Source organism: Bombina bombina, chromosome 3, assembly GCF_027579735.1.
Source record: "Bombina bombina isolate aBomBom1 chromosome 3, aBomBom1.pri, whole genome shotgun sequence".
Taxonomy (NCBI): Eukaryota; Metazoa; Chordata; class Amphibia; order Anura; family Bombinatoridae; genus Bombina; species Bombina bombina.
The window spans coordinates 1,119,498,856-1,119,512,301 of record NC_069501.1 but is presented as its reverse complement, the minus strand read 5'-3'; the positions used below and the strand labels follow the sequence as shown (position 1 = coordinate 1,119,512,301).

Here is a 13,446-nt window from a genome sequence, read left to right as displayed (position 1 = left end):
GGATTACAGGGTAAAATTCCCTATTTGATAAGTCTATGTCAGTGGACTCGGAGAACCCTAAAACACATTGGGTCATTTGTGAGAAGCTGGGACAAAGGATACAACCTTTCTTGCTCAACTGTAGGTCAAGGGCTATGCTATTATATACAGGAGAAGATAATAAAGAACTTTGGCATTAGAAAGCGGCAGCCCATGCAAGTAATTACTCAGGTGTGTGGTGTACTGGAAACATGCACTGCTGCCATTTAAAAGACAATTCCTATTAAGTAGAGATTACTAAACCATGGATGAAAACATGACGTTGTGTCCGTGTTTTTTTTAATAAATGTAAAGGTGCCCAAAGGTTATGATTACATTAAAATACATAACTTAAGTTAGAATGTAATTTATATTAGATGCAGGTTACTGACCATGTAAACATATTTCTTCTGTACGTATAAATTCAAAATTGCTAAACTACCAAGCCCTCTCTGACCCCATTAGAATCACAATATACATGATATCTAGATTCTAAATCAATCAGTTTGAATTGATATATGTGTGGGGGGGAGGGGCTATCTGTATGTGTGTGTGTGGGGACTTTGTGGTGTGTGTGGGGGGTGTGGGCTGTGTGGTGTGTGTGGGCTGTGTAGTGTGTGGGGGCTGTGTGTGAGTGGGGGGGGGCTGTGTGTGTGGTGGGGCGGCTGTGTGTGGGGGGGGGGGCTGTGTGGGGGGGGGGCTGTGTGTGTGTAGACATGTATATGTATATATCTGTGTATGTATATATCTGTGTACCTGTGTATGTATCTGATTGTGTGGATGTATGTGTATATAAGTATCTCTGTGTGTTTGTGTGGTACAGTGCATTGCCACATTTAGCGACCTGCACTTGCTAGGGCCGGCCCTGGTGTTTCTATAATGTTTTTGTTATGATAATAAAACACATAAAAATAAGGCCCAGTTCAACTTAACTGTTCCTAATTGTCAGCATAATTCTTCATTATATACATAAACAGCTACAGTACAAATGGTATATTGCAATATATACAATGTTATAGTGCTCCACATGAGTGGATTTATATTTTTGTATATCTATCTATCTATCTATCTATCTATCTATCTATATAATCCATTATAGAAGAGGACTGCACTCACTGGATTTGGTATATAAAATAAAAATTGTTTTATTAAGGTGACGTTTCGGGGTACGCAGACCCCTTCCTCAGACCAGGCAACAGTGCAAATGAACAGTGTGCAATATAAAGCAACATAGCCCCTCCCATCAAACAATTAGTGAAATTGAGCCAAAACCTATGTAACCATGACAACAGGTGAATCACCTAATTAACATTATTCCTACCTTTACTAATGTGATAGTTAAAAACAGTATAATTGTGCAAACCATATATAAACCATATATATATATAAAATGATTTTTCTTCTATTTATTTTTTTTTCATTTTAAAAGCTGTGGAGTTGGGGGCGGAGAGAAAGGTGCCCCATTTTGTCATCATGCCTTGGGCCCCAATGGCTAGGCCGGCCCTGAAGATGAGTTTTATTAAAGGGGCATTAAACCCAATTTTTTTCTTTCATGATTTAGAAAGACCATGCAATTTTAAACAACTTTCTAATTTACATCTATTATCTAATTTGCTTCATTCTCTTGATATCCTTTGCTAAAAAGCATATCTAGATAAGACCAGAAGCTCATGATTGGTGGCTGCACATAGATGCCTTGTGTGATTGGCTTACCCATGTGCATTGCTATTTCTTAAACAAAGGATATCTAAAAAATGAAGCAAATTAGATAATAGAAGTAAATTGGAATGTTGTTTAAAATTGTATTCTCTATCTGATTAATGAAAGGAAAAATTTGGGTTTAATGTCCCTTTAATACAGAACTAGTTATATACCACTAGATAACTTTGATATTGAAACTGTAAAATAAATGATTGTTTTGTAAATAAGGAGTTAATTACTCCATAGTGCCATCTAGTGGTGTAAGGGTATATAAGTATGTGTAACATGTTTGTATGGAATGGCATAAGTAAGGAATTGTCTCCCGAAACCACAACTGTCCTTTTGTCTATCTGAGTATGGAACCGTTTCTGCTATCACCTACTTGCCTTCTTTTGATTGAATGTTTGCGCCTGGGAAGTGGTCCTAATCATGTGACCTGCATCCTATCCTGTGTGCTGGAATTCCTTGTGTTAATTTGAAGGACAGCCATTCTAGAATGACATCTACACTTCGTTCTCTATCGTCATATGCATTGTTTTTTTCTCATTGTCTATTAGAATATACTGTATTACTGTAGAGAAACACTGTTATCACTTGAGCCTCCTGTAAGAGTGACGTTCTACTGGTTATGTCAGGATGTAATAAAGAGCGACGCGAACGAGGTTAAAATTCATATCAGGATTTAAGACGCCTACAAAAATAAAACCATAAATGAGTTTCCTTTCTCTTGAAAAATGCACATACAATACTGACTTTCAGTTCCAAAAATGTATTGGGCACCTACTACGCATGTTCAAATTACGGCGCCATTGCGCCTGAGCACATCGCATCCAATAAGTACCTTTTAATTTCCCTATCCGTCCAGTTTTTGTGACGTTCGGTAGCTTTTGTCGCCTCACACATGCGCACTAGCAGTACTAAAGGAAGTGAATTTGCTAAACGCATTGTCATTTCGTTGAAGAGAGAGAAGTATTATTATTATCACTAGCACCATGGTGAGTTAGTAATGACTGAGTTATTTGTGTGCCCGGTTTTGTTTGTTCTCTAAGCGGCGGGCAAATTAGCTTATTTTCTCTTTCACTTTGTGCTGTGTCACCGGTCTCAGGATTCGCTATGGTCCTCGTGACAGCGCGTTCCGAAACTGTATTGTATTCAATGTTACTGTATCATAGCATTCTGTATTTGTATTAATAGTCGTTCCACTTATGTACAGCCTGGTTTGGATTGTCTGTATCTGCTTTCACTGTTCTGATTTCTGTGACATTTGTAAACTAGTTCTAAAATCACGAGAAAGAAGATGTAGAGGTCCCAGAAGTCTATTTAGCAAAATAGTCTGAAGATGTTATATTTATCCATATGTTCCTCAGCTTCGTGTCTATCACCCCTATTATAAAGTATGTTTAAAAAACTGGGTGCCTTTGCAGTTGAATAATAATGACATACTTATATGATTTGTCAGAGCATATTATTTACACTAAGAACGCTCCAAAGAAGTTAAAGGGACATGAAGCCCATTTTTTTTCATGATTTAGAAAGAGCATACAATTATAAACAACGTTCTAATTTACTTCTATTATCTATTTTGCTTCATTCTCTTGATATTCTTGGCTGAAAAGCATATCTAGATATGCTTAGTAGCTGCTGATTGGTAGCTGCACATAGATGCCTCATGTGATTGGTTCACCTTGTGCATTGCTATTTCTTCATTAAAGTATATCTAAAGAATTAAGGTAATAGAAGTAAATTGGAATATTGTTTAACGTTGTATTCTCTACCTTAAAGGGACATTATACACTCATTTTTTCTTTGCATAAATGTTTTGTAGATAATCTATTTATATAGCCCATAAAGTGTTTTTTTTTTTAAAAAAAAATAATGTATAGTTTTGCTTATTTTTAAATAACATTGCTCTGATTTTCAGACTCCTAACCTAGCCCCAAAGTTTTATGTGAATACGCTCGACTACCTACTCCAGCTTGCTCCCGTTTGTGTAAAGGGTCTTTTCATATGCAAAAGAAGGGGGGGGGGGGGGGGGGGGGAGTGTCTTATTTGTCACTTGCAGTGGGCTTTCCCACTACCTTTTCAACAGAGCCAAACTGACAGCTTCTAAGTAAGTTTTTAAACAGTTTTATACTGGATTTTTATATCAGTATCTGTGCATATTATTCTTTATAGTAATGTCTATTACATGCAGTTATATGAAAATGAGTGTATACTGTCCCTTTAATCATGAAAGAAAATGTTTGGGTATAGTGTCCCTTTAAATTCCTCTCAAGAGAAACAAAGCACTGGTGGCAGTCTCTGACCCAAACAGCAGTGTTATGTCGCTAGTACAGCTGATTGCTTGAACAGTACTTAAACTATATGTTTAACTACTTAATGACAGCAATGTACCCTGTACATCACTTCATAAGGGTCTCACTGACCGTAGCAAGACTGCACTATTTTGGCCACTGTTGGTGAGACCCTTGCTCTTACAGCTCTAGAAGTGCAACAGATCACTTGTTAAGGGGTTAAATGCACAGAGTTGGGCTTTCGCTAGTGTTAAAATAAGGTCTAAGGAGTTGAGCATGTAATTTTTTCATTTTTACGGCCGTTTAAATATATTGGTATGCATGGAGGCAAGATCATAAGCATTTAATGGTCATTATAGAGCAAAAAATACACCATCTAACAAATTAGATCATATAAGTGTAGTGCTGAAGACCCTGCAGGGGGGTCACCAGTGCTATATACATGTTATATATATTTTTTTTTTTATTATTTTTTTTTTTTTAGAACTTGCAATTTTTGCACTGTAATGGCCTATTAATTGGTCTCGTATGAACAATGTGTACCCCATAAAGGCAATTAAAAAGTCAATAGTACAAGATTATGTTTAATCAACAGGCAGTAATAGCAGACTAATATTTGTTATACAAGTAACACTTTCAGGTTTGGCTAGAGAAATCCTGGCTTTATATAATTGTTTGCTCCTGAATATATGCCAGTGTTCTGCTACTAAGCAATAATAGGTGCTGGTAACTTGGTTGGTCATCATATATTTTCCATATGGGCATCAGGAACTTGCCTTTATTATGATCCAATACCTAAGATTTATCTTTTTATATTTATTGCTCTATATTTATCTAAGTGTGTTAATTTCAGTAGAGCAGGAGTTAAAGTGAATGTAAATTTTGATGCTAAAGTGCCCGGTTTTTAAAAATTCGATTAAAAACAGGGGCACTTTAATTCATAAATTTACATTTCACTTGTGCTGTGAAAAAAAAAACTTACCTTTTAATCTTCACAGCAGCTCCAGCTTCCTCCACCCATCACAAAGCCTCTTCCTGGGTCTAAAATGATGAATCCGGCTTCTTCCAATCACAGCATTGAATCAGACACTGATTCCCCCGGGGGGGGGGGGGGGGAGCAGTGATTAGAGGATGACCGACCTATCCATCATTTCTGACATCAGAAATGGCTTGCGACGACTGGAGGAAGCTGGAGCCGCTGTAAATTTTGATGAATTAAAGTGCCCCTGTTTTTTAATCAAATATTTAAAAACTGGGCACTTTAGCATAAAAATTTACATTCACTTTAACAAATTTTAGTTTTCAAAGTGAAGTCTAGGCTTTTTACTTTTTCAAATGCTTGTTTTACTTTTCTTTTGCAAAAATGTTTTACAATTTTTAAATCTTAAAGGGATACTAAACCCAATTTTTTTTTTTTCCATGGTTCAGATAGGGCATGCAATTTTAAGCAACTTTCTATTTCACTACTATTATCAATTTTTCTTCATTCTCTTGGTACCTTTATTTGAAAAAGCAGGAATGAAAGCTTTGGAGCCAGCCCATTTTAGGTTCAGCACCTGGGTTGCGCTTGCTGACTGGATAGCTAAATATAGCCACCAATCAACAAGCACTATCCAGGAAGCTGAACCAAAAATTGTCCAGCTGCTAAACTTCCATTCCTGCTTTTTCAATTAAAGATACCAAGAGAATGAAGAAAAATTGATAATAGGAGTAAATTAGAAAATCACTTAAAATTGCATGCTCTATCATGAACCATGAAAGAAAAAATATGAGTTTGTATCAATTTAATAAAATTGCAAAATGGATTGCTGAGCTGTCTCCTCTCTGGTTCTTTATTCTGCCAAAGCTTTCTTCCCTCTATTATTCCTCCCGGATATCTTCAGTCAAGGGAACCTCAAGGATAAAATAGCTAACATGGTGCAATACAGTCAAACTGAAAAGATGCATTAAATGGAACACACAAGAAAGTGTGTAAAAGTGCGTTTCTATTCAGAAATAGCCGGAATCTGGTTTACATCCAAAAAAGTCGGAAAATATCAAAGCGCCAGCGAACCGGCTGGGTTCAGAATGTAAAACCAATTCCTTTACAATATGGGTTAAAACAAATAATTTATTACAGATTAAAAAAACAATTTTACAAAACATAAATTCTTGACAATACTTCTGAGATAGCTTTGAAGATTTCGAACATTCGTATCTAAACTTAATGCATATGTGATAAACAGAGTGGATTGATTACGAATCCACACAGTATTTTACAATAAGTAAAAATACAAATACAAATATAAAAAAACCTTTGTAATAATACAACAATGACTGAAACATTCAGTTCTACTTCTATGTTTTAGGAATTCCTTTAATCGATAACTTAAAAGCTTGCAAAATGCTGATTATAAAAATGTTAATAAAATAATCTGGAAACAAACCTTAAGTAGTGTTACCAGCTATATCAATTCGACCGGATAGGTATATATCACAAAAATGCAGGAGTACAGACCGATCTTTTAGCAGCGCTACCCACTATAATTATCAGATCAATCTACAATAGTATTCAGAGCAATTCACAGGATATGTATAAAGATGGTAAGATTATATGACACTGTTAACTTCCAAATGTGTTTGTATATTATAATGTTTGTTAGACACTTGTACCGGGTCCCTTGGGTTATAAGTGACCAGAGTGGAACCGATCAACTGTTCCTATAAAGGATCAGTGACCGTCTCCGCTAGCGAAGAGGATAGAAGATGCGTGTTCTATTTCGGGTGATTTTGTGACAGGTTAAATGTGAGTTATCAAATTTACAAAGAAACCTTATATCACAATACAAACTTCAAAATATGCAGTACAAACTTCAAAAAATGTGAATATCAAATCGGTGTTTCCGTGATGGGTGCAGAAATTTTAATACAAACTAAAAAATATATATGTATACTAAAAATAAAGAAACCTAAGATCAAACTCAGTGATTGGAAAAAATTATATAAGTGAATGGGAACAAATTCTGAGTGCCTTTAAAAAACTTGATCCTAAAATTGTGTTCCAATTTGTGTTCCAATTTAGACCTCATATGTCACTAGTGACCAACATGATTGCAACCGCCAAAAATTGTTTTCAATACAAAAAATAAAAAAGTAAAAAAACGAAAAAATAAAAATGTGTAACCAGAAAAATCTTTGTTAAAAGTCAGAGTTTATGTGTTTCCAAATGTGGGTGATTCCTGTCTTCTATGTGCTTTATCAGTCTATGTGGGATATATAGTTGCCTGCAGTGGAGTTTGGGCTTCAGCGTCAATAGACAATTTTCAGCTCCAGCGTCACTCAGGTTATTACTTCCTTCTGCCAAAAGAAATAATAATAGTGCAGATTGTTTTTCTAATAAATAAATAATTGGAATGCTACTCACCAGTCGACGCGTTTCGGTCCAACATAGACCTTTTTGCAGGCAACTATATATCCCACATAGACTGATAAAGCACATAGAAGACAGGAATCACCCACATTTGGAAACACATAAACTCTGACTTTTAACAAAGATTTTTCTGGTTACACATTTTTATTTTTTCGTTTTTTTACTTTTTTATTTTTTGTATTGAAAACAATTTTTGGCGGTTGCAATCATGTTGGTCACTAGTGACATATGAGGTCTAAATTGGAACACAATTTTAGGATCAAGTTTTTTAAAGGCACTCAGAATTTGTTCCCATTCACTTATATAATTTTTTCCAATCACTGAGTTTGATCTTAGGTTTCTTTATTTTTAGTATATATATATATTTTTTAGTTTGTATTAAAATTTCTGCACCCATCACGGAAACACCGATTTGATATTCACATTTTTTGAAGTTTGTACTGCATATTTTGAAGTTTGTATTGTGATATAAGGTTTCTTTGTAAATTTGATAACTCACATTTAACCTGTCACAAAATCACCCGAAATAGAACACGCATCTTCTATCCTCTTCGCTAGCGGAGACGGTCACTGATCCTTTATAGGAACAGTTGATCGGTTCCACTCTGGTCACTTATAACCCAAGGGACCCGGTACAAGTGTCTAACAAACATTATAATATACAAACACATTTGGAAGTTAACAGTGTCATATAATCTTACCATCTTTATACATATCCTGTGAATTGCTCTGAATACTATTGTAGATTGATCTGATAATTATAGTGGGTAGTGCTGCTAAAAGATCGGTCTGTACTCCTGCATTTTTGTGATATATACCTATCCGGTCGAATTGATATAGCTGGTAACACTACTTAAGGTTTGTTTCCAGATTATTTTATTAACATTTTTATAATCAGCATTTTGCAAGCTTTTAAGTTATCGATTAAAGGAATTCCTAAAACATAGAAGTAGAACTGAATGTTTCAGTCATTGTTGTATTATTACAAAGGTTTTTTTATATTTGTATTTGTATTTTTACTTATTGTAAAATACTGTGTGGATTCGTAATCAATCCACTCTGTTTATCACATATGCATTAAGTTTAGATACGAATGTTCGAAATCTTCAAAGCTATCTCAGAAGTATTGTCAAGAATTTATGTTTTGTAAAATTGTTTTTTTAATCTGTAATAAATTATTTGTTTTAACCCATATTGTAAAGGAATTGGTTTTACATTCTGAACCCAGCCGGTTCGCTGGCGCTTTGATATTTTCCGACTTTTCTCATAACTTATTAGACCACTAGGGGTCACTTATCAAAGCCAAGGGCACAATTAGTAGTAGGCGCTAAGTGATTTCTTCTCTCTGTACCTATTACATCCAAAAAACTCCAGTTTAATAAAATAGCAATAAAAAGCTCATTACAAATAACAATACTCGGTTGGCTGTTTTCTAGTTGAGGTTCACTTGACTGAAGATATCTGGTGGAATCCTAGAGGAAAGAAAGCTTTGGCAGAATAAAGATCAAGAGAGGAGAGAGCGCCGCCATTCCTTTTTGTAAATTAAAAATATTGTTTAATCCTCATGTATTCCTTTTGAATTTAAATTGTATTTTATGCCTTAGTGAATGGACATTATTTTTTTCTAAATTAATAAAATCACTTCCTGAAGATGGCACTAAATGCAGTGTGGCACCTGACACAGTGACATGTGTCAGAGGCAGCGGTATAGCAAGCACTTTCAAAAGTAGTTAGGAAAATGTCTTTAGGAAACTATTTAACACTAAACAATAATGGCAAATCATCCAGCTTCAAAGGGACATAAAAGTACATTTAAAATCTACAGTAGATTTTTTTTTTTTTTTTTAAATATATGTCAATTTGATGAAAAACGTATTTTAAGTCATTACACGTCTTTATGTTAATGCTGTCTACAGATGCAATCCACCAAACAGTGATGTCACTCTTCGACTCTCTGAGTGGTTAATTTTGTATGCACCTTTAAATTGGTTAGGGACCTTTATAAATAAATTTAACGGGCATAGAACCCACAGTTAAACTTTCAGGATTTAGATGGAGTATATCATTGTTAAAAAAAAAAAAACTTTCCAATTTTACTTCTATTATCAAGAAGTAATTCTGATAATAGGAGTCAATTAGAATTTTTTTTATAATGTAAGCTCTATCTGAATTGACATTTTAATTTTTTTGCTTCCGTGTCCCTTTATTCTATTTGTCTCATTTAAGAAGAAAACTATCAGGAAGTGCATAATAATGTACAACCTGTTGCCTCGCTGGCTGATTAGTTTTATTTATCATGGGAACATACATTTAAACAAACCAAAAAAAAACGTATAATGTAAAAGTGAAAACTGTCATTTTTGTTATGCATATCATTTTTCTATTCCGTTTTGTAAATATTTTCTTTTATCTAATGTTTTTTGCTTTATGTAATTTAAAGACATTTTATGCATATTTCAGAATACTAAAGCACTTGGGTCTCAGCTTAAGGACAGCATCCCGATTGGTGAGCTTTCTACTCAGTATGGTGGTTATGGAATTCAAGATACTCTTCGTACAGGGTATGTTTGTACACATGTTTTAGGCCAAGTCTTGGGGGATATTATATTTGACTCAGTGTTTCAGTATTTCCATAGTTTTATTTCCATTTTGTTCTTTAAACCGCCTGTGCTTTTTCTCATAACAACTAGATATTTTGTCTCCGTGATGCGATTATAAATGTTTGATGCCTTTAATGCAGATAGTGAGGTTAGTGTTGTGCAATAAATTATTTGGCATTTAGCTGCTCACCAGGTCCCTGTGCTGAAAGCTACTTGGAGAACCCAGAACACAAAGTAAGCACATAGTTTGTCTTTACACAGTACTTACTTTTTGTTTCAGGTCCCTGCTATGGGCTGTAACAAAGTAAGCACAGTGACTTTATACCAGGGACCTAGTAAGAGTGCAGAGATTGTGAAATGGTGGTGCCAAATGGAAAACTGATCCTCTGGATGTTCCCAGGTACAGGATAGAGGAGCTGTATCAGATTTACTGCTATCATTGCACCCCATTAGAAAAGGCTTCGGGTGGTGGGTGGCAGACAGTATGGGGAAAGCTGCAGGGTTCACAAATCCAGGTGATAAGCCCGATTTATTAAGTCCCCACAGGTGCCCTAGTGCATAGCTTTGTAGGAATCCTGCTTTATGTGAAAATATCAAAGCCAAATCATTATTGATGTAAAAAAGTTAACTTTTTCACAAACTTTATTTTTTTTTTTAAGGTTGTGCGGTTATGGTTGCAAATGCTTCTCTAGGATCCCCTTTGTTCAGAAATAGCACTAAATGCCGCTGTGCACCACACTTGTATTATGCCCAGCAGTTAAGGGGTTAATTAGGTAGCTTGAAGGGTTAATTTTAGCTTTACTGTAGAGATCAGCCTCCCACCTGACACGTCCCACCCCCTGATCCCTCCCTGACCCACCTCAAACCGTTTATTTCCCCCTCCTATTTTCCCTCTTCCTCCATCAACATACTGTTTAATGTGTAACGGGAGCGGAACTCCTCTCCAGCGATGGGCTGCCCACCCGCCTCCCTCGTCACCAATGATCGGCACCATCGCTGGCCGATTTAGAGAGGGCCACAGAGAGTGACCCTCTCTGCATCTGTTTGCTTAAAGGACCAGTCAACACAGTAGATTTGCATAATCAACAAATGCAAGATAACAAGACAATGCAATAGCACTTAGTCTAAACTTCAAATGAGTAGTAGTTTGTTTTTGTTTTTCTGACAATTGTGAAAGTTATGTCTTTTTCCACTCCCCCTGTACCATGTGACAGCCATCAGCCAATCACAAATGCATACACGTATCATGTGAAAGCCATCAGCTATTCACAAATGCATACACACTTAGTCTTGCACATGCTCAGTAGGAACTGGTGACTCAAAAAGTTTAAATATAAAAAGACTGTGCACATTTAGTTAATGGAAGTAAATTGGAAAGTTGTTTAAAATGGCATGCTCTTTCTGAATAATGAAAGTTTAATTTTGATTGAGTGTCCCTTTAAAAAAGGGTATTGCACAATGCCTCAATATTGAGGCATCACTGCAATACCCTGAAAGCTGCTTGAAGCGATCAGGATCGCTTCCAGAGCTTGAAACCCCAGAGGACATGCCAGGCACATCCTTGGTCATTAACAACAGTTTTGTACCATTTTTTTTTTGTTTTTGTTTTTTTTTGTAGGACGTCCCTAGAATTTTACCTCTGGATCCTAACTTTTTGAGTTATTCCTCATATATCTCTAAAGCAAAATTTGCCTTTACTTAATTGTTAGGGACCACACAGTATGAATACATTTTTTTAGAAATGGGTCCATAGTAAAAATGAGTAAATACATTTAAAACCCAAAACCAGATAAAGAAAACACTATTAATGCTAACGCTGACAAGCGCAAAAAATCTGATCCTAGTTCACTGGAAATCTGCACAAATACCTCAGGCCTCGGACTGGAGGCAAGGAGTGCAGAAATTGTTACAACTTGAGAAATATCATTATGCCTGAATAGCCGAACTAGACGCCTATGAGATGTTGATCCAACTATGGAATAACTGAGACACAGGAAAAGAATAGGTACTTTTTTTTTTTTTTTTTTTTTTTTTTTGAGGGTGTACGATTTGCGGCAGCGGCCCAGAGTGTCTGGGGCCTGCTGCACAAGACACCTTATTCTTTCCTTCTGGGGGCTTTTTTTTTCCCTCTTCTCCTCTCTTCCCTCCACTTATTGTCTGCTATGGATAGACACACTCACATTTAGACCAACATCTCTTGTTAATATAAAGATGAGCGCTAACGACTCTTGGTGCAACACAGATCTTTCATTTATACGCAACAAGTTATTGTTAAATTATAATATAGTCAGTAGTTATTGACTAACTATCCCTTTGGAGTCACTGTTGTCTATACCACCGCTGATGATAAACTTGCTTTGACTGTTAGATACACAACAGGACTAAATAAGAAAAAGTGAAAATGTAGAGCTTTAGCATAATGGAATCATCTCATCATTGTACATCGGTGCCAGCCTATACAGGACACCACCCCAAAACCACCTGGACTAAATTATGCATACCATTCTCGGATCTGCTCAGTCACCAGTCCTAAGCCCAGGACAAAGTATTTTTGTTGTAAAGGTGTGGGTGTCTACTGTAAACCCAAATTGTAAAAATTAAGATGTATGTATGTCTTTATTTTTATTTTCCAATAAAGCTCTTTTTGGGGGGAAAAAAAGAGTAAATGCAGAAGAGAGGGTTTCTTTTTATTCCAGCTTTGAAGTTCGTAATCTCCCTTTTTCTGTAAAGTGACATTAATTTCGCCTTTTATTTCTTATTACAGGTTTACAAGTGTGCAGAATGAACTTCTACCAAGCCATTCTTTAGAGTTGAGTGAAAAGAATGTAAGTTGGAATATACATTCATATTACATTGTTAGGGCAACATAAAAACTTAAAGGGACCCTTAACACATTTCATGCAACTCCCTCTAATCATTGGTGCTGGCATCATGGAACTTAAATACACTGCAGGTATCTGAAAGAGAGCACTCAAATGTAGTAAGACAGATTTGAACATGGCGGCACCCACGACTAGGAGGAGGAAATTACCTTAGCACTGCTTATAAAATGTATTTAGTGTTTAATGTCTCTACAAATGATTTATATTATCTTGCAACAATATATGCTTACAATTATGAAGAATTGATTAGTAACTAGAAAAAAATTAAGTAATTCTGATTTTAAATAACTTGGTAGTAATTAAGATTTTCTAGTGTTTCACATCGGAAATATCAACTGTATCTTTATCAAGCTAATTTGGGAGATAGGACCTATCAGAAATGCTTTACGTTGGCAAATATTCAACAACCATAAACTTTAATTGTTAAACACACGGATTCACTTTTTTTTAACCCCTAACAATTAACTGGTTAATGTAGACCATTCTTTATCTATTCTAGTCTTCAGGGCACAGTAACAGGCCAGATTTTTAGGATTATGTTG

General features: G+C 35.6%; 1 protein-coding gene across 1 annotated transcript in view; it reads left to right on the top strand.

Annotated features, from left to right (window-relative positions):
• The first annotated feature begins 2,564 nt into the window (after window positions 1–2,564).
• POMP (proteasome maturation protein) overlaps window positions 2,565–13,446 on the top strand; it is a 40,865-nt gene continuing 29,983 nt past the window's right edge. The window contains exons 1-3 of the mRNA XM_053708479.1: window positions 2,565–2,714; window positions 9,883–9,983; window positions 12,787–12,847. Coding sequence (XP_053564454.1) covers window positions 2,712–2,714; window positions 9,883–9,983; window positions 12,787–12,847 — 165 coding nt within the window. The 5' untranslated portion in view covers window positions 2,565–2,711. The remainder of the gene's footprint in view (window positions 2,715–9,882; window positions 9,984–12,786; window positions 12,848–13,446) is intronic.